This window comes from Scyliorhinus canicula, chromosome 6 (assembly GCF_902713615.1).
Source record: "Scyliorhinus canicula chromosome 6, sScyCan1.1, whole genome shotgun sequence".
Lineage (NCBI taxonomy): Eukaryota > Metazoa > Chordata > Chondrichthyes > Carcharhiniformes > Scyliorhinidae > Scyliorhinus > Scyliorhinus canicula.
In genome coordinates this window covers 150,325,331-150,346,924 of record NC_052151.1, presented here as the reverse complement: position 1 = coordinate 150,346,924, position 21,594 = coordinate 150,325,331, and the positions used below count along the sequence as shown (strand labels likewise).

At 45.1% G+C, this 21,594-nt stretch overlaps 1 protein-coding gene across 1 annotated transcript in view; it reads left to right on the top strand.

The window, feature by feature from the left end:
* Window positions 1-21,594, top strand: part of LOC119967569 (grainyhead-like protein 1 homolog) — a 133,915-nt gene that overhangs the window by 7,565 nt on the left and 104,756 nt on the right. Inside the window, exons 2-4 of the mRNA XM_038800273.1 lie at window positions 13,445-13,631; window positions 17,120-17,187; window positions 19,938-20,054. Coding sequence (XP_038656201.1) covers window positions 13,445-13,631; window positions 17,120-17,187; window positions 19,938-20,054 — 372 coding nt within the window. The remainder of the gene's footprint in view (window positions 1-13,444; window positions 13,632-17,119; window positions 17,188-19,937; window positions 20,055-21,594) is intronic.

Here is a 21,594-nt window from a genome sequence, read left to right as displayed (position 1 = left end):
ATCCTGTCGGCTATCGGGGTGTTCGATATAAGCATACTGAGGGTTGGAGTGTAGGAGCTGGACCCTCTCTACCAGAGAATCAGACTTCTGGCTCCTGACGTGCTTTCTGAGTAGGACCGGCCCCGGTGCCTTCAGCCAGGTCGGAAGCGAGGCCCCTGAGGTGGACCTCCTAGGGAAAACAAATAGGCGGTCATGAGGGGTCTCGTTTGTGGCCGTGCAAAGTAGGGACCTAATAGAGTGGAGCGCATCGGGGAGGACCTGCCAGTGAGAAACTGGGAGATTCCTGGACCGCAGGGTCAGTCAGACGGTCTTCCAGACTGTTGCGTTCTCACTCTCCACCTGCCCGTTTCCCCTGGGGTTATAACTGGTAGTCCTGCTCGAGGTGATGCCCTTACTGAACAGGTACTGACGCAGTTTGTCGCTCATGAACAACGAGCTCCGGTTACTGTGGACATAATTGGGGAAACCAAACAGGGTGAAGACACTATGTAGGGCTTTAATGACAGTTGACGTGATCATGTCGGGGCAAGGGATTGCAAAGAGGAAGCGGAATATCTCCTCAATAATATTGAGGAAATATGTATTGGGGATATTGGAGGGGCGGGGCCCTTTGAAATCAATACTGAGGCGCTAAAAGGGCCGGGATGCCTTTACCAGGTGGGCCTTATCTGGTCGATAGAAGTGCGGTTTACACTCCGCACAGATCTGGCAGTCCCTGGTCATGGCTCTGACCTCCTCGGTGGAGTAGGGCAAGTTGCCTTGATATAGTGGTTAAGCCGGGTGACCCCCGGGTGGCAGAGGTCATCGTGAATAGCCCGTAGTCGGTCATCTTGCGCGCTGGCGCATGTGCCGAGGGACAGGGCATCTGGGGGCTCGTTGAGCTTCCCAGGACGATATACTATATCGTAATTATAGGTGGAGAGTTCGATCCTCCACCTCAAGGTCTTATCGTTCTTGATTTTGTCCCGCTGCGTATTGTCGAACTTGAAGGCTACCGATCTTTGGTCGGTGATGAGGATAAACCTCCTACCAGCGAGGTAGTGCCTCCAGTGCCATACAGCTTCCATGATGGCTTGGGCCTCCTTTTCGACTGAGGAGTGCTGAATTTCAGAGGTGGTGAGGGTGCGCAAAAAAAAAACGCTGCCGGTCAGCCTGCTTGATTGAGGGTAGTGGCGAGAGCGACCTCTGATGCATCGCTCTCCACCTGGAAGGGGACGGACTCGTCCACTGCGCGCATTGCGGCTTTGGCGATGTCCGCCATGATGCAGCTGAAGGCCTGGCGGGCCTCGGCCGCCAGTGGGAAGATGGCGGCCTTGATTAGTGGGCGGGCTTTGTCCGCATAGTTTGGGATCCACTGGGCATAATATGAAAATAACTCGAGGCACCTCTTCATGACCTTGGGGCAGTGGGGGAGGGGAAGTTGCAGGAGGGGGCACATACGGTCAGGGTCGGGTCCTAGAACCCTGTTTTCCACGACGTAGCTGAGGATGGCTAGGCTGGTTGTGCGGAAAACGCATTTCTCCTTGTTGTACGTGAGGTTTAGGGTTTGGGCGGTTTGGAGAAATCTGTGGAGGTTGGCATCGTGGTCCTGCTGATCATGGCCGCAGATGGTGACATTGTCCAAGTACGGAAATGTGGCCCGCAGCCCGTACCGGTCCACCATTTGGTTCATTGTTCTTTAGAACACCGAAACCCCATTTGTGACGCCAAAGGGGACCCGGAGGAAGTGGAAAAGGCGGCCGTCTGCCTCAAAAGCCGTGTAGTGGCAGTCCTCCGGGTGGATTGGGAGCTGGTGGTATGCAGACTTCAGATCCACCGTGGAGAACACCCGGTAGTGTACGATCTGGTTTACCATGTCTGCAATCCGGGGAAGTGGGTACGCATCGAGGTGCGTGTACCGGTTTATGGTTTGGCTGTAATCTACAACCATCTGGTTCTTTTCCCCGGTCTTGACAACCACCACCAGAGCTCTCCAGGGGCTATTACTGGCCTCGATGACCCCCTCCCGCAAGAGTCGCTGGACCTTGGACCTGATAAAAGTCCTGTCCTGTATGCTATACCGCCTGTTTCTGGTAGCGACTGTTTTGCAGTCAGCAGTGAGGTTTGCGAAGAGTGGGGGAGGGTCGACTTTTAGGGTCGTGAGGCTGCATATGGTGAGTGAGGGTAGGGGCCCCCGAACTTGAGGGTTAGACTCCTGAGGTTTCATTGGAAATCTTGTTCCAATAGGAGAGGAGCGCAGAGGTCTGGGAGCACATATAATTTAAAATTGATGTACTCGATGCCCTATATTGCTAGGGTTGCGGTAGTGCACCTTGGATTTGCACTGAGTGCGACCCAGAGGCGAGGGAGATGGTTTGGTGCGCCGGGATAATTGTGAGCGAGCAGCGTCTTACTATGTCCGGGTGAATGAAGCTCTTTGTGCTCCTGGAGTCGAAAAGGCAAGGTGTCTCATGCCCGTTTACCCGGACGATCATCATAGAGCTCCGGAGGTGCTTGGGTCGCGACTGGTCCAGGGTGACCACACTGAGTTGCGGGTAGTCGGCGTGGTCAGAGGTGCTGGGGTCGCTCTGCGATTGCTGCTCTTGTTGATCGTACGTGTTGAGCGGCGTAGCAGATGGCGGCCAAGATGGCAGCTCCCATTGGTCGAGCGTGGTGGGCGGTGAGGAAGATGGTGTCCAAGATGGCGGCCCCCCTGGATCGCACATAGCCGGCCGCGTGGGGGAGGATGGCCAAGATGGCGGCCCACCTGAGTCGCACTTGCTGTGAGGGCTGGAAGATGGCTGCCCCCACAGATAGCACAAGGCTGATGACACGTCTGCAGGGGGCGGAGTCGGCCGACACGCTGCCACACTGGGGTCTGCGGGCCTGTGAGTCTGAGGATCGGGCCTGTGAGTTAGAGTTCTTGGACCTGGCCAGGCAAACTTTGGCGAAATGTCCTTTTCTCCCGCAGCTGCTGCAGTTCGTGTTATGGGCCGGGCAGTGCTGCCGGGGGTGTTGGGACTGGCCGCAGAAATAGCAGGGTAGCCCCCCATGATGGGCGGGCGGCCGCGTGGCACAGGCCTGGGGTAGTCTTTGGTCGGGGAGCCACGAGAGGGTCGCGTGGTCAGCCGGGAACGCGTTAAGGCTCTGGAACGCTACTTCCAGAGAGGAGGCTAACTTTATCGTCTGATCCGGGTCCAGGGCCCCCTTTTCGAGTAGGCGCTGTCTCACATAGTTGGACCGACCTCCCGCCATGTAGACGTCTCGGACGGCGAGTTCCATATGTTGAGTGGCCGTAACGGCCTGGTAGTTGCAGCTGCGAGCGAGGGCTTTGAGGTCACGTAGGTAGTCTTCTAGCGATTTCCCCGGGACGCTGGTGGCGAGTGGTGAGGATGTGTCGCACGTAGACCTCGTTCACGGGCCGTACATAGAGGCGTTTGAGCATCGCGAGGGCGTCTCCGTAGGAGGAGGCCCCGTTGAGTTGAACAGAGATTCGATGGCTCACCCGTGCGTGGAGGAGGCTCAGCTTTTCGTCGGTGATGGAAGGCGTGGAGAAGGCTGCGAGATGGGCCTTAACGCAGTGGAGCCAGTGTGAAAAGATTTCTTTCACCTCCGCGGCCTGCGGATCGAATTCCAGTCGGTCAGGTTTGAGGGCCGATTCCATTGTTGTGTTTAAGTTGATTAAATTGATGCGACCATCAATTCACTCGAGACATTTGTAGAAGTAAACCGTGGCTTTAATCAACTTAGAACAGTGCCTGCCTGTGACTGAACCAATACTGAGAACCGCCTACAGGTCGACTGCTCTTTATAACTCCCTTCAAGGGGAGGAGCCATGGGCGGAGCCCATACATGCCCCAACATGTTCCCCTATGGATAATGCCATACAATGGCCCATTGGAGAAGCCCACAAGGGCAACAGCACAGATACAAATACACTGGTGGATTATTGGTATAATACATTCACCACATAAGAGTATAAAGACCAACATAGTCCACTTGTTCTGATTGACCCGGTGTGCTGTAGATTCCTGATATTCTGTTTTGAGGCGTTACACCTGATCCCAAACCATTTCTCCACACAGGCACTTTCTAGCGAAGTGCCTGGTTAACAAAAGGAACAGGCACCCTCGAAGATGGTTTTCCTTCTTCCATTCTCCGAGGCAGAGTACCAATTGTAACACCCCTCTCAATGGCCATGACAGATCACTAAAGACAGACCAGGGGCCAAACTCTAAATTAAAAAATAAATAAATTTAGAGTATCCAATTCATCTTTTTCCAATTAAGGGGCAATTTCGTGTGGCCAATCCACCTAGCGTGCACATTTTTGGATTGGGAGGGTGCAAAACCCATACAAACACGGAGGGAATGTGAAAACTTCATACGGGTAGTGACCCAGAGCCGGAATCGAACCTGGGACCTCAGCACCGTGAGGCCACAGTGCTTATCCACTGCGCCACCGTGCTGCCCTCAAACTCTAAATCTTGCTTGCCTTAATAACTCAGATCCATACCATGCAGTGATAAAAAGAAACTGAGTCTGAACCATTGGGGAAGCTCCTAGTTCCTCCTGAAGAGGAGTAGCACTGGTCATACTCATGGGTAATTCATGACCATAATTCAAGACGCAGTATTGAAAGTGTCAGAATCTAGTCTCTATTGGGTGGAGGCAGTTAAGGTGGGGGAAGTTTCCAACCAATCTCTAGTGTGAAATGTTGACAAACTGAATTGGTGACACTGCATTTTTATTTTAACATTGAAACCTACATGATCTATAAATCCAGAGGATGAACAATCTGCGAGAATATTGACATGAGGAAATGGTTTGTCTTTCATTTGCACACACAAGACTTTAATGCTTGCTTGAGCAGAAATATTAGGTGGAATTTTCCTAGAAATACATTTAAGTGCGGCAGCGGACGTGAAAAAGACATTCTTCTCACGGGCTACAAGGGCAGTCTTTTGTGCCATACCGTTCACGCCCCATCTTATTAATTATGTAGACACAAGAAACTTAAAAAAAAAAAATTTAAACTACCCAAATCTTTTTTTCCAATCAAGGGGTAATTTAGCGTGGCCAATCCACCTACCTTGCACATCTTTGGGTTGTGGGGGTGAGACACCCACGCAGACATGGGGAGAATGTGCAAACTCCATGTGGATAATGACACGTGGCCAGGATCAAACCCGGGTCCTCGGCGTGGCGAGGCAGCAGTGTTAAACACTGCATCACCGTGCCGCCCCAATAGACACCGGAAACCCACTGCATTGCTGCCGGGCGGGTGGCCACTGAATCGCCCGGCTCATTGTTTCCTCACTCTGGGTGCCATAGCTAAACTGCTGCCACACACATCGTTCCCAATGCTTGCAGCCCAAATCTGTTCCAGTGAAGACATTCCCCGAAAGCCAAAAAGAGTTCGGTGAGCTGCCCCTGGAATGCCTTTTGGTGGCCCGCTGTAATGACCTCTGACCGCAGGAGATCCAGCAATCACATCACTTTGGCTTGGGAGATGGTGGCAGTGTTGGTTAGTGCTTATGCTGCACAGAATAGATCAGGCATCCAGTGCAGAGAAAGATTGAATTATCTCATCCTTGCCACCAGGGTAAGTCAACAGTTTCATCACTCGGAACTCACAAGGCGCTCTCGCTCTCTATCTCTCCTTCGCCTCCTCCCTTGAGGCCACTTGCATAGATCAACATGTGCACCCAACACACACCCTAGGATACTGGTAAATACTGCACAGCCCTCATGTCATACAACCAGCTCAGCATATTTTCACAGTGTAACAGGATAACAGCCCTTGTCACCCACGCAAAATTAAGAGTTGTAATAAAGGTAACAAAGTTCAGGATTAATGATGAACTGTGAACTGCAGAATAACTATCCATGGGGTTTGGAAAGGTCAAAACCATGTCAGGATCATCAAGCAACAACCTGGATCATCCGGAGCTTCACAAAGCCTCTGCACCTCCACCATATCGTCGTCCTGAAGACCCGCTAAAGAGAAATCTAGGCCCCGGTGGCTGCCTGCAGCCCTTCTCGATGAACACAAAGGATAAGACAATGTAAGGCCAGTGGTTGGAGTCTTCGACCGACCCCAGACCTTAAGACCAGATACAATGTGCTCTGTCGAACTCAAAATGCCCAACCTTCAAATTGGGATTGTGAAAGCATGGCAGCCAGTTTTCAAATTTAGCCCCTCTGAGACCGGGCACATACATACACACTTACACACACACACATACATGTGGGTTTTCTCCGGGTGCTCCGGTTTCCTCCCTATTCTGTCCAAAGATGTGCAGGTTAGGTGGATTGGCCGTTCTAAATTGGGTGGGGTTAGTGGGCAGCACGGTAGCATGGTGGTTAGCATAAATGCTTCACAGCTCCAGGGTCCTAGGTTCAGTTCCCGGCTGGGTCACTGTCTGTGCGGAGTCTGCACGTCCTCCCCGTGTGTGCGTGGGTTTCCTCCAGGTACTCCGGTTTCCTCCCACAGTCCAAAGATGTGCGGGTTAGGTGGATTGGCAATGCTAAATTGCCCTTAGTGTTCTAAAAAATAAGGTTAATTGGGGGGGGGGGGGATTACTGGTATAGGGTGGATACGTTGGCTTGAGTAGGGTGATAATTGCTCGGCACAACATCGAGGGCCGAAGGGCCTGTTCTGTGCTGTACTGTTCTATGTCTATGTCTACTGGGCTATGGTAACCGGGTGGAAGTGTGGGCTTGGGTAGGGCGCTCTTTCCAAGGGTCGGTGCAGACTCGATGGGCCAAATGGCCTCCTTCTGCACTATAAATTCTATGATAACACACACACACTCTCCTTCTCGGGCCCCATCTCCCCGAATCAGCCAGAATGTTCGACCACCATGCAGTAGGATTCCCAAGGACCCAACTGAGAAGACTGCTCTATCAACTTGACAGGATTCTCTTCTCCGTTTCTTTCTTCCACTCTTGTTAGGACATCGATATCTCGCAGTTCATCAACGTGAGCACTAATAATCTGTGCCAGAGAGCTAAGATTGTCATCCACAACTTCACTCATAATGGCAGCTATCGTCTTGAAGCCAATGGCATCGCCCAAGCATAGGCCCGTTCACCAGCGAAACCACCACTGTGTGAACTGGGCTCTATCTCGGCTGTCTTCAACTTCCTCAATCAAACAAGGACTTCCTTGATTTAACTCCGCTCCCTATCAACAAAAGTTAGCCAGGAACATTGCACAGGACATACTTGGCAGGAACAAGTTATTATGGGTTATGCATCAGGATAAAAATAAGGGTTAAAAATTGAATAGCACCAGAGCTTGTGAAAACACTCCTGCGCTTGCATAGCGTGACCTCCCTCCAGTACTTTTCTGACTAGTTCCCCACCTTCACCCTTTGTGAACTCCAAACTCTGCTGCCTGTATCCTATTCTGTCCAGAGTCCTGCTCATTGACCTCTCCTGTCAGTACTCATGTTTCCCAATGCCTGAAATTTAAAATTTTCATCTTTTTTTTAGATCCTTTCCAGCCTTGGCGCCGTGAGGCAGCAGGGCTAACCCACTGTGCCACGTGCTGCTCTAAGAGCACCCTATCTAGGCCCATGCCCCCATCCTACCTCTGTAACTCAGTTACCCCACCTAATGTTGTGGACACTAAGGGACAATTTAGCATGGCCAATCCACCTAAACCCTACTTCTCTGGACTGTGGGATGAAACCAGGCATCCAGAAGAAACCCACACAGACTCCATCTGGACAGTCGCCCAAGGCTGGAATTAAACCCGGATCCCTAGTATTGTGAGACAGCAGTGCTAACCACTGTACCACCATGCAACCTGAATTATTCAAATTATTTAAAGTGTAATTTTTGCATTTGTCACAAACAGGCTAATTCCGCGGGCACGAGAAGTTGTTGATATTATTTTGTTTGCTCACAATTGACAGCAATACAGAACTGTGCTAGAAAATTATTTGGTGTTGAGGTTAAACAGTTAAAGCTTTGGGATGTGCATCTAAAATAAGATCTGGTCAAGGAATGTCACTTCTGTAAATTAAACAATTTTGCGATTGTGATCTCTAAAGCCATTTTCCTTGTGTTGAAGGAATCAGTCTTTTAAAGTATTTCAGTTACATTTGGGATTCAAAATGGCGAAAATAGAAGCACAAGATGTTGATAAAGATTTGTTTTGAAAGTAAAAGTGAACCGTAAGCTGAAGATAGATTCAGCTGGTTACTTTGGAGGCCTTGTTAATGAGGCAGGAGATGCAAGTCCTTTACAACCCCACCCAAAGTCATTGTCGTTGGGTTTTGCAGGCAGACTCCAATGAATTGAAATGTGGGAGACATGGTAAGGCATTTTAGGATTAGCCACCTTGGTCTGTGAATTGAAGTCATTTTAGTCTTTTTAAGCAGTCTGTTTTTAACAGTTCAGTTTCCAGCTGGTGGATTAGAAATCATTATTTGGCATATCTTCATGACGCTTGATGGTTGCTGACTAAGGTTGGGGCTCGGGCATCCTCCAGTTCAAGCTTTGGGAGTCTGGGTTAAGCCAATTGCTCTAAGTTGAACTGCCTTCCCTCTGCTTGTCAATTCGGTGCACTCCCACTGATAAAGCAAGTGGCATCATCAATGATTTTATTTAATAAAAAAACCTGCTGGCACATATGCTGTTTTTAGCCAGTGATCTGAATGAAAAGGTGAAGCTTTGTGGGCTGACTCGAATCAAGAAGGCGGTCAGGTGTAAAGTTTTATTTTTCACCATTACAAATAACATGAAGTAGAGTAATTCTTATATTAGTATTGGTTGATGAAATTAATCGTTTGCAACTAAGCAATTATTGTAAAGGAGATTGATACCATTCAAATAAATCGGGTTATTTCAAGTGGATGAATTAAGGAATGCCAGATGGATTTTATTGTATGTAAGTGTATGGTTATGCATGAAAGAGTGCAAGATTAGTGCAAAAGATGATCTAGGAAATGCAAATATCGAAGTAAGACTCAAAGCTTGTTCTTATTTGAGGTTACAGCAAATAAAATCATCCGGTCTTTGGGATGACAGGTTTATGGCTATGGCAGATGCAGAGATCATTTTACTTGGACTGCGTTTGCAGATCTGGGGAGTTTGAGTAGTGATAATACAAATTTTTTTTTTTTTTTTAAATTTAGAGTACCCAATTATTTTTTCCAATTAAGGGGCAATTTAGGGTGGCCAATCCACCTATCCTCCACATCTTTTGGGTTGTGGGGGCGAAACCCACGCAGACACGGGGAGAATGTGCAAACTCCACACGGACAGTGACCCAGGGCCGGGATTCGAACCCGGGTCCTCAGCGCCGCAGGCAACAATGCTAACCACTGTGCCACCGTGCTGCCCATTGATAATACAAATTTAAAGGAAAGCGAGAAACTAAGTCTCCTTGCTTCCCCCTAAGGCAAAAGTGGAAATTTGAAATAGACTCCGAGCATTAACTCATTAAGATGAGCCTATTAAAAATCTGGTATGGGACATGATTGAAGATTAAAATAAATACTACTATTGATGGTCGAATATTGTTCCAAACATTTAGGGTGGTTAGTGTGGTAGCTGAAAGTGCAGTCATCCCGGTATTCTGCCCTTTTTATTTTGGGTCTATGGAGTGTGGTCAGGAGTTGAACAGAGCTTTTTCTTGGAGGCTAATCTGTGGTTATTTACTTCTCTCAGAAAATGGAATGGGCCTGTGAAAGAAATTGGCACGATGGACTAAATCATTGTTTATATTTTTGTTAAATTTTTCTTTCTTTTTAAAACTGTCTCATCCTATAAATTTCTTGGTCTATATTCTCACTCTTTACCCATGCTGTCCAGACCTCTCAAAGTGTAGCTTTGTTGGTCTGTTTTTATCTGTCTTCATGCAGAACCAATAACCTAGTGCAATGGGCCACCAAAGTCTGGTGTTGTTACACATTGAGGTGAGGTTCTGAAAATTTACTAATGTTCACTTATTCCAAACACTACTGATTTAGTGAGATGGACAAATAACCTTTTAATTGCCAATCACCCATGGCTGTCAAAATTTGATCCTTGCAATAAACTGGAAAAGATTGATTATTGTCATTGGTATTTCAAAATGAAATTGGACCTGAAGGCCACGACTAAAGTTCCAAACTTTTGGACAGATAACCTACCCCATCCTCTGTGCTTTCAGGTTATTTTTGCTCTCTTTGTCAAAGTCTAATAGAAAATTGCAGACAATCGACTGAGAAAAGATTGGCGGAATCAGGAGAGGAAGGGCCATTAAAATAACTGTTATTAAAATTGCCCATGCTGTATACACAAGGAAGGGAATCATGCAATGAGGGTGGACCGACCAGAAAATGATATTAATCATTTGGGGCAGCGCGGTTGCTTAACAGCTCCAGGCCCCAGGTTCGATTCCAGGCTTGGGTCACTCTGTGCGGAGTCTGCACGTTCTCCCTGTGTCTGCGTGGGTTTCCTCCGGGTGCTCCGGTTTCCTGCCAAAGTCCAAAGACATGCAGGTTGGGTGGAGTGGCCACGCTAAATTGCCCTGAGTGTCCAAAAAGGTGAGGTGGGGTTACGGGGATAGGATGGAGGTGTGGGATGTTCTTTCCAAGGGTCGGTGCAGACTCGATGGGCCGAATGGCCTCCTTCTGCACTGTAAATTCTATCTGGTCCAAATGAGTGTTGGCTAAACCAGAGGTGCAAGAGTGATGGAAATTCAGTTGGGGTTGTGTGGCCTGTTAACCTGGTCTGCAAAAACATTGGTAAGTTCCAGTGAACTGGTGCATGAGTTCTGTTATAATTGGAGGTTTTGTTGCTGAAATAGTAACTATTTGAAGTTGTCTCTCGTCTGAGAAATGCCAGAAAGAATTTGCATTTATTTGTTTTATTTGGGTCCTATAGAATGTTCCGAATTGAGCAATTAATGTCTGCACAGCATACTACCACAAAAGGCAATAAGATAAATCACCATATTGTCTGTTAGTGATATTTGTTAAGAAAACAAGGTCACTAGGCAAACATCCCTGCTCATCTTTGGGGGGGCTGAACGTGGCACAGTGGTTAGCACTGGGACTACGGCGCTGAGGACCCGGGTTCGAATCCTGGCCCTGGGTCAGTAACCGTATGGAGTTTGCACATTCTCCCCATGTCTGCACAACCCAAAGATGTGCAGGTTACGTAGATTGGCCATGCTAAATTGCCCCTCAATTGGGGGAAAAAATAATAATTGGGTACTCTAAATTTATTTATTTTTAAATTAAAAAATCTTTGAATACCGTGGCACATTTTACATCCATGATGTTTAAGATAGCACCTTTTGACAATGAAGCACTGAAATGACAACTTAAGTTAGTGTCCTAGGCCCAACCATATTCTGCTGCTTCATCAATGACCTTCCCTCCATCATAAAGTCAGAAGTGGGACGTTCTGTTCCATTCACAATTCCTCAGATACTGAAGCATTCTGTGCCCAATTTGCAATTTGACCTGGCCAAGCATTCAGACTTAGGTTGATAAATGGAAAGTGACCTTCTCACCACACAAATGCCAGGCAATGACCACCTCCAACAAGAAAGAATCTAATTGTGTGATCCTTGACATTCTATGACATTACCATCACTGGATCCCCCACCATCAACATTCTGGGGGTTACCACTGACCAGAAACTGAACTGGACTGGCCAAATAAATACAGTGGCTACAAGAGCCGATCAGAGGCTGAATAATTGCCGTGAGTAACTCATCTCCTGATTCGCTAGAACCTTTCTGTCATCTCCAAGGCTCAAGTCAAATGGAATACTCTCTACTTGCCTAGATGAATGTGGCTCCAACACTCAGGTCAAAGCAATATAGTTGATTGACACCCCATTCACCACCTTCAACATTTACTCCCTCCAGCACTGAGGCACAGTGGCAGCAATGTGGAATATACAAGATGAAGAGCAGTAACTCACCAAAGGCTTCTTCAGCAGCACCTTCCAAGCTCATGTTGACTCTTGTCTAGAAAGCCGAGGACCACAGACGCTTGGATACAGCACCATCTGCAAATTCCCTTCCAAGCCACACTCCACTCTGACCTGGAACTATATCATGATTCCTTTGATGTCGCTGAGTCAAAATCCAGGCGCACACACTGTTGAACGGCACTTTGGGTGCACATTTACCCCACTGACCGTAGGGTTAAAGAAGGCAGTTTATTACATCATGGGTAATAAACGCTGGCCTAGCCAGTGGCACCCATATCTCATGATTTATTTGTTTTAAAACTCTCTGGAGTGGGGCTTACACTCTTGCGTCAGGCAACAATGATATACCTCTAGCCAGGTTTGACACATGTATTGATATGATATACTTGTCTGTGTGAAAAATACACGTGTGAAATATATAAAGAAACATTGTAAATTGACATGGAAGAGGCTGCCTAAGAAGAGGCTGAAGAGGATAGATGAATAATCTTGTTGCTTGCTTTCTTCCGTCCGTACATTAGAAAAATATTTGAAAACGATCTGGTTTAGAGTTGGGTAGTTCTGGATCCAAAACTGTGCTTGACTACAGCATGAATGTTCCATAATTTGCTTTGTGTAAACGCTGAACCATAGGCTGCATTATGCTATTCAGATTGAATCTAGTGCTATGAAGCTTGTGTTATGTGACTGTCCCATGATATATTGTGATCATTTCTGGAGGGAATATTGCTTGTTGTCCCAGCTGTGGACCTTGTCTGAAAGGCTTTGATCCAAATTTAACTATATGTTGGGTGCTCTTATTGATTTTCCCCATTGTTAACTATGGGAATATAGCAAGGAGGCGTTGGTTTCCTATTTAAAATGGGATTGGTCAAACATGCAATGGGGACTGTCAACCTGCAAGAATAATCTTTAGATGTCAAGGCTGAGCAGCATTTTGAGTAGTTTCAGTCAACAAGTGCTTCAGACACACCCTCTTAACATACATACACTGAATTGAATGATTTAAGATGAGTAAGTAATTAAGGAGTAATGATACTGAGGAGTGTCATTGTTTGCATTTATTATTAGCTGATGTCATAAATCTACAATTTAAGGATATTTCAGACTGAGGCCAAAGATAGGGAGGGCAAACTAAGAAATGTTTGCTGTGTAGAGACGTCCAAGTTCCATACATATATATGAAAGACATTATGCTCACAATCTGGTATATCTTTAGTATCTTCTGAGTGATCTTGTGCACCCGAGGCCAGAATGAAAGAATTGTAATGAAAGCTGAAAGAATATCATAAGCTACTGTTGCTAAACCTGTTTGTCAAGTACAAAGAGCTGTTTGGAACCAACTCCAAGACTGTGGATCTTGGTCGATTTGTTTGTTTGATTACCGATGAACGCATTTATCTATTTCTAAACTTTTATGACCCAAGTATGGAATTTATTTTTTTAAAAACATTTTTATTTGGCTCTCAAAGGGGCTAAGCGGTTTTTTTTAAACAGGTTTTCTTCCTTCTTCTTTGCAGTAAGAGAGCAGTTCTGGTGTTACAAAATGAGCAACTTTATTCCCAGAGGCGTCCATATACGAATGAAGATGAAGCATGGAAATCCTTCCTGGAAAATCCCCTGACTGCTGCCACCAAGGCCATGATGAGCATCAATGGTGATGATGATAGCGCCGCTGCTTTAGGTTTACTTTATGATTATTACAAGGTATGTGATTGCAGCAGACAAAATACTGAATCCAGAGAGTGATGCAGGCAATGTGTCTGAATCTTCAGTGCTTAAATCGTCCAGCCCTAGTGCAATTGCTGTTTGTTCAAGGTTTTTTTCTTTTGTTTAAATTTAGAGTACCCATTCTTTTTTTTCCAGTTAAGGGGACTTTTGCATGGCCAATACTGTTTGTTTGATGTTAATTGTCATTTTTTTAACTAAAGCTGTCCACAAAACTGACCCCCAAAATCCATCTGCCTTTTCAACATCTACAAATTGATTTTTTGCAATTTAAATTGACTAATAAATATTGAAGGTAGCCTGTGAAATACATTGATCTTCAGCTCTCCTAAACCTAGCAGGCAGGTTCAGGGTGACAACTGTCTCCTTGGAACAACTATGTCAAAAAATTAGTGCTGTCAGGCACTGATATTAACAAAACATTTTTAAAAATAAATTTAGAGTACCCAATTACTTCTTTACAATTAAGGGGCAATTTAATGTGGCCAATGCACCTACCCTGCCCATCTTTGGGTTGTGGAGGCAAAACCCACGCAGACACAGGGGGAATGTGCAAACACCACACGGACAGTGACCCAGGGCCGGGAGCGAACCCGGGTCCACTGCATTATGAGGCTGCAGGGCTAATCACTGCATCACTGTGCCACCTCTATTAACAAAACATATTTTTAAATGAAATAAAAATTTAAAATTTTGAATCCTGATTTTAACTCCAAATGGAAGAGTGGGCAAAGAAATTTGACTGCACCATGTGAGCTCTCTAACTGCTGGGCCTCCTTTCCATGTAAGACGGCAGACTCTCCCTTTGAACCTGCTATCGATCACTTTTTCTTGGCAGCCCGGAGCGGGATGGTAGAACGTGATCTGATTTGGTTTGATTTGATTTATTGTCACATGTACCGAAGTACAATGAAAAGTATTTTTCTGCGGCCGAGGAACGTACACAGTACGTACAGAGTAGACAAAAGAATAATCAACAGAAAACATTGACAAATGGTACATCGACAAACAGTGATTGGTTACAGTGCGGAACAAGGACCAAACAAAGCAAATACATGAGCAAGAGCAGCATAGAGCGTCGTGAATAGTGTTCTTACAGGGAACAGATCAGTCCGAGGGGGGAGTCATTGAGGAGTCTTGTAGCTGTGGGTAAGAAGCTCTTGTATGTCTGGATGTGCGTGTCCTCAGACTTCTGTACTTTCTGCCTGATGAAAGGGTCTGGAAGAAGGCAATGTCTGGGTGGGAGGGGTCTCTGATAATGCTGTCTACCTTCCTGAGGCAGCGGGAGGTGTATACAGAATCAATGTGGGGGTGGCAAGCTTGTGTGATGCTGATCGACCAATGAATTTGTCTAGTGAATGGCTAAAGCCATGCCAAACTACAAAGGTTCAGGCTTGATCTCCTCCTGGACTTAGTTAGCTGATCCTGAGTTAAGAGGGTGGCCAAAAAGAAAATCAGCCAGGGTTCCCAAGCCTGGATCACTTGTCATCCACTCCTATTGGATGTGAGTGCAGGATTAGTCATCGATGTTCATATCTCAGATATTTTTGAATGTTCTTCGTTGAGGCAATCGCATGAAGAATATTTTGGTCAATTTGGAGAATGCTTGGCCACAAAGCCATCAAGGAGGGGTTCACATTTTCAGGAGTGGAGAAGGAAAAAAACAATTCAAAAAGGAAAAGATTAAAATAATTCTGATTGAAATTAAAAAATTGAATTTGTAGTCACTGAAAACTGTGTGCGTTCGGATAGGATGTGTCAAATAAATCATATGGCTCCTTTTTGAATCAGATCTTAGCCATTGAATGCTTAGCTTATTTGTGAAGTTGACTGAAACTAGGGGTAGGAGTAGGTCGCTCAGCTCTTGGAGCCTGCTCCATCATTCAATAAGATCATGACTGATCTGACTGTAATCTCCTGCCTACTGGTAACTCTTCACCCCTTGTTTATCAAGAATCCATCTCCTTGTGCCTTGAAAACATTCTAAGACTCTGCTTCCACTGCCTTTTGAGGACAAGAGGTTGCAAAGACACTCCTCCCTTCAAAAAAGATTCTTCTCCTCTGTCTTAAGTGGTCAACACCTTATTTTTAAACAATGAGCCCTAGTTCTAGATTCTTCCACAAGAGGAAACATCCTCTCCACATCCACCCTGTCAAAACCCTGATATTTTATGACTCTTCTAAACTCCAGTGAACACAATCCTGTCCAATCTTTCCTCATAAGCTTACCTGCCCATGCCTGGTATTAGTTTAGTAAACCTTTTCTGAACTGCTTCTAATGCATTCACATCTTTCTTTAAATAAGGAGACCTATAAGTACACAATACTCCAGATGTCGTCTTACCAGTGTCCTCTGAAACGCAAGACACCTCCCTACTGTTGTATTCAATTCCCCTCGCAATAAAGCGTAACATTCTCTTAGCTTTCCTAATTACTTGTGGTACCTTCATGCACGAGGACACCTAGATCCCTCTGCATTTCGGAGACTAGCAATTTCTCATCATTTAGATCACTTTTTAAAATCTTCCTGCCAAAATGAGCAATTTTGTATTTGTCCACATGAAACTCCATTTTCCAGATTTTTGCCCACTCAATCCATCTATGCCCCCTTATAGCTTCCTTTTGTCCTTTTCACAACTTATTTTCCTACCTAACTCTATTTGTATCATCAGCAAATTTTGCAGCCTTCCCTTTTGATCTCTTCATCCAAGTCATTTGTAGAAATTGTAAAACATTGAGAGCCCAGTACTGATTGCAGTGGCACCTTCCTAGTTTAATGAAATGTGAATGAAAGTGCCAGGTTCGCATTCAACTTTTGTTTAAGGTAAGTAATTTTACATACCTTATGAGTTACTGTCCTGTTTATGTACAATATTAAACATGTCTCAGAAATGGTTGGCTCTGAAGTTATGCCGCAGATGCTACTGAGTGAATATGAATGGATTTGAGTGAAATTCTCGCTGCCTTTTTTACAGAAATGATGCGACATGTATTAATTTCAGTTTTAAAAATCAATTTAGAATATCCAATTAAGGTGCAATTGTAGCATGGCCAATCCACCTACCCTGCACATTTCTTTAGGATTCTGGGGGTGAGACCCATGCAGGCACGGGAAGAACGTGTAAACACCACACAGACAGTGATCTGGAGCGTGGATCGAACCCGGGTCCTCGGCGTGGTGATGCAGCAGTGCTCACCACTGTGCCACCCCGAATTAATTTTATTTTAAACTGAGACTAACCTAGCATAGAATTTTTCTTCAAGGGTGGCAGATGGCTCTGATTGACAATTGGGCCCATTGTACAATCTAGTCAAAATTGAGTGACGAGTGGCTGACTCCCAGAGTGCATTAATAGGCATTTGCTAGACATATGGCATTAACGATAGGAAATGCATGTTTTGACTCCTGCCAATAAAATGTTGTTCATAACCAATTGGTACAAAAGCATATAAATATATTTTTTTAGGTTCCCAGGGAGAAGCGGACTATGCCACCAGAAAAGAATTCCAGTACAGACTCTGAGCACAATAAAAGGTAGGGATGCAGAAGTATTTTACCTACGTTTAAAATTATAGAAGGCCATGAATCCCATCATGTCTTGTGTTGTCTCCTTGGAAGAGCTATCCAATTAGTCTTACTCCTCTGCTTTTTCCTGATAGCCCTACATTTGTTATATTTTTCAAGCACGCATCCAATTCCTCTTTGAAAGTTGTTATTGAATCTGCGTTTGCCACTTTGCTAGGCAATGCATTCCAAATCGTCATAACCTGTTGCATTTAATAAAGCAGAAAATCCTGGTCTTCCCCAGGTTCTTTTGTCAACTAACTTACACTAATGCCCTTTGGTTACTGATCAATTGTCCATTAAAAACAAGTAAAATCTCCATAATTTTCAATACCTCTATTAAGCAGTTATTTTTGTCTGAGCTCAAACAACAAGTGTTGGTTGTCTGTTCTCCAAAACCAGCTGCCTATCCTGCATTATTACCAATGAGCGGTAATCAGGAATGAGACTCTCATCTAATTTTTATCTTCCCTTTCCAGAGAACCATATTCATGGCCTCAACCTGCCACCCTCCCACAGTGGACCCGATCTCCAAGTGGGTCAATCCTAGTACCAGGACTTACAATGCACCATACCCTCAAGTACATCTGGGGCACAGGAACTCCTGCCCCATACATTGACGGTTGGGGACTCTGGTCCCACAAAATCAACCTGCAAACTTTGATGTGAGGTTGAAATTTGGTCTAACCAGGTCCCAGCCATTCCCGCTGTGCCTACTGGAACAGCCCCAGATTTGTGGACCTGATATATCTTCTGTTTGTGTAAAAGTCTGTGTAAAAGTTCCTGTACCAGCCTCCTCGGACAGGCGCCGGAATGTGGCGACTAGGGGCTTTTCACAGTAACTTCATTGAAGCCTACTCGTGACAATAAGCGATTTTCATTTAATTTTCATTTCAAGTCTTATGAGAACAAATCATAGAATTTACAGAGCAGACGGAGGCCATTTGGCCCATCGAGTCTGCACAAGCCCTTGGAAAGAGCACCCCACTCAAGCCGACACCTCCATCCCCATAACCCAGTAACCCCTCCTAACCTTTTGGACACTAAGGAGCAATTTAGCATGGCCAATCCACCTAACTTGCACATCTATGGACTGTGGAAGGAAACCGGAGCACCCAGATGAAACCCACGCAGACACTGGGAGAAAGTGCAAACTCCACGCAGACAGTTACCTGAGGCCAGAATTGAACCTGGGTCCCTGGAGCTGTGAGGCAGCAGTGCTAACCAAATCATTCAGAAACCAAATGTTCAACACCAGACATAGTTTGTTGCAGATGCAAGTCAGTATTTTAAGGTAAAAAATAAACCCAGTCATTGATGTGGAATATTAATTAGCTACAATTAACTAGATTTATTAATTTAGATCAATGACATTAAAGGGCCGAGTCCATTCAGTCGATATAAACGTTTATCATAGATGGTCTAAACCCCAGAGTTTCCATGAGCAATTCATTGGTGTCCCACAGAAACTGAAGCCTGAATATGATGCCTTTATTGGTCAATATTGTACTAATTCTGCAGATAATGGAGGATGGCAGATTTTATATTTTTGTGTGTTTGCCAATTTACAATGACTCACAATGGGGATAATTTTACTTTGGCCATTAGTGCAAGATATTGATTTGGCTGTCTGCCACACACACACACATATGTTAAGTAATGGGTTAAGAGACATTGCAATTAGTTGTCTCATTTATGTTAAATATTCAATGATTGTCTCATTTATGTTAAGTGTTCAATGATTGACACTGATATGTAAAGGGGCTTCAGGTGGACTCGGGGATCTTGTGATGTGATGATTGAGTTTAGTGCAGAGTCTGTTAAAGTGAAATAAAGGTGTTTGTGAAAAGGAGCTGGACTTTTGTCTCTTCATAGCACAGCATCCATTCGTTTAACCACGCACATACACACACACACACACACTTTAATTTGCATTAACTCCAATGTCATAAGTGTGTAACGACAACCGATCTGATATCAACCATTTATACACAACAGTCGATAGTTACTGATCTCTCCAATGTGAGTCATTGGGGTCTAAGCAGTGGGGATTACCACAGTTATCCAAGTAATGCTTGCTGGCTGAGCCTAGATTGGTCTGATAAAAATGCGCACACACCCACTAGTGCATGTTTGCATAAATTAGCTCTAGAAATAGAGATATGCCTCAAATTTAGTAATTATGGAATTTCACCAATTTTAGCTTTTGAGGCTCCGAAATATTCATCCACGAAAAGGAGAGGTGTAAATTTATTGGTGTGCTTGGCTGAGACCAGTTTCTAAGTAATAGAATGGCTCTTGTGCTTCAACTCGAGGATAAAATGCATGTTGGATTGATGTTCTGGAGTTCGGTGGTGTCAATTCAGAAGATGGTTTATAAGTTTCACAACAGTATCTTCGCAAAGGCTTTAACTGTTGATCCCCCTCTGAGTGGGTGGGGAGCAACCCACCTAAAGAAAAATTACATACCATCTGAGGAATTAACTGACCAAGGGCTGAATCCTGGATGCTTTGTTATTCTATAAGAATTGGAAATTGTTGACATGTGGCTACCACACTATTCTTTCAACAAATCTGAAAGAATGGCCTGCTGCAAAATGATGGATGTAGATTATGAATAATTACAAACTGGCTTGAGGTCTGATGTGCTTTATTTCATTGCTTTATTTTTATTGTAAAAGGTTGTTCATTTATTTTCCATTTTATTTTACTCATTGAAGATTGCTGACCCCCATGCATCCCCCTCGCCCGAGAAGGGGAGTGCGACCTGGCATGTTGCCTTCTGCACAGCCAATGCTGCTTTATGACAGACCAGAAGGAGGCACAATCCAAACCGGGTAAGATGGCAGTGTCCATTTAAAAAAAAAAAAATCCCTCTCCTGATGTGCAATAACTGTGATCGAATGGCTGATGCTATTCCGTAGTTTGGAATTAACAAACCGCACAAAAATGACCTAGGTGAATTTGCATATCTGTCAACCCTGAGACTTGAACCACCAACCTACCAGTCGGGAAGTAAGTTCACTGCTCCTTGTGTTACAGGAACACACTTTGACCATTTTTCTGGCCGTTGCCACCAGTGGGAATTTCTGGTCCTGCTGGTGGCAACCTCCAGCAGCGGCAGGTGCAGACAACAGGGAAACCTATTGACAGCCGTGGGACCGGATGATCCCACTGCCGGCCAATGGCGGCATTGACTGCCTTGACCACTGCCACTATGCATAAATTATGAAAATAAGGATTTGGAGGACAATTCCTAAAACTCTGTTTTTTTCCCCAAGTATTTCATAAGGTGTCAGGGAATAAAACATGTCATTGTTTCATCAAACAGGTTCCAACACTTCTCAATATTGCATATCCAGTCCTGATTATTTTAATTCTCCTGAGCTCTCTTGATGGATGTATAAATGCAAACATTCCACAGTGGTGCATATAAGTCAACCACATTAGAAATCCAAAAGCCTTGCTGTCCTGTGAAATACACTTACTAGGTGATGAAACTACTTGTACAGAGATGAGAGTTGTGACCATGGGGAAGTACAAAAGAGGAGCCGTTACACTCATCACTGAACCAGGTGGTGCTTTGGTATGGTACCAGTCCCTAAGTCTAATGGCTCCATTCATATCTGCATTGAGGTAACAATTCTCAACAAAGCAATTGAATCAGAAATACACTTGATGGCATCAGTGGATGAGAACTTGCCAAGAGCACCATCTTCACTAAACCTGATGACAATAGGTTTTGGCAGCTGCCACTGGACAAGAGCCCAAACTCTAACTAGTGTCTTAACATCCTTCGGACATTTTAACCATTGGTCATTTGGCATCTCATCAGTGCCTGAAACATTGTAAAGGATAATGTCCAATATACTGCAGAGGATTGACGGTGTTATCGGCCATGGGTCAATGGGTTAAAAGATGACAAACCGGTCAGGGGAGTCTTAAACCCACATAAGAGGCTGTCTTGTAGCTCCGTGTCAAAATATTCCTGCCACCTAGAAATGTAACAAAGCCCCAAATGTTCATGGGCATGGTCAGCCAACAAGACAAATTCTTGCCTCACTTAGCCCAGATAAATTAACCTGTCGGACATATTTTACAACAGGATCAGGTGCTGGACTGAGCACCAACAACTCATTCGAACAAATTAAAATTAAGCTACCCTTCTCAGAAATTAGCTCACTATGACCCAAAACTTCCCACAATTGTGGCAACCAGTGCCTCTGCAAAAGGGCTGGGAGCAGTGCTATTCCAGGTCTAAAGTGATTGCAAATGAAGACCTGTTTACTACACATCCAAGACCAAACAGCTGCCAATCTAAGCCAAAACCCCCAAACTATCCCAGTAACCCCACCAAACCTTTTTGGAAATTGGCCA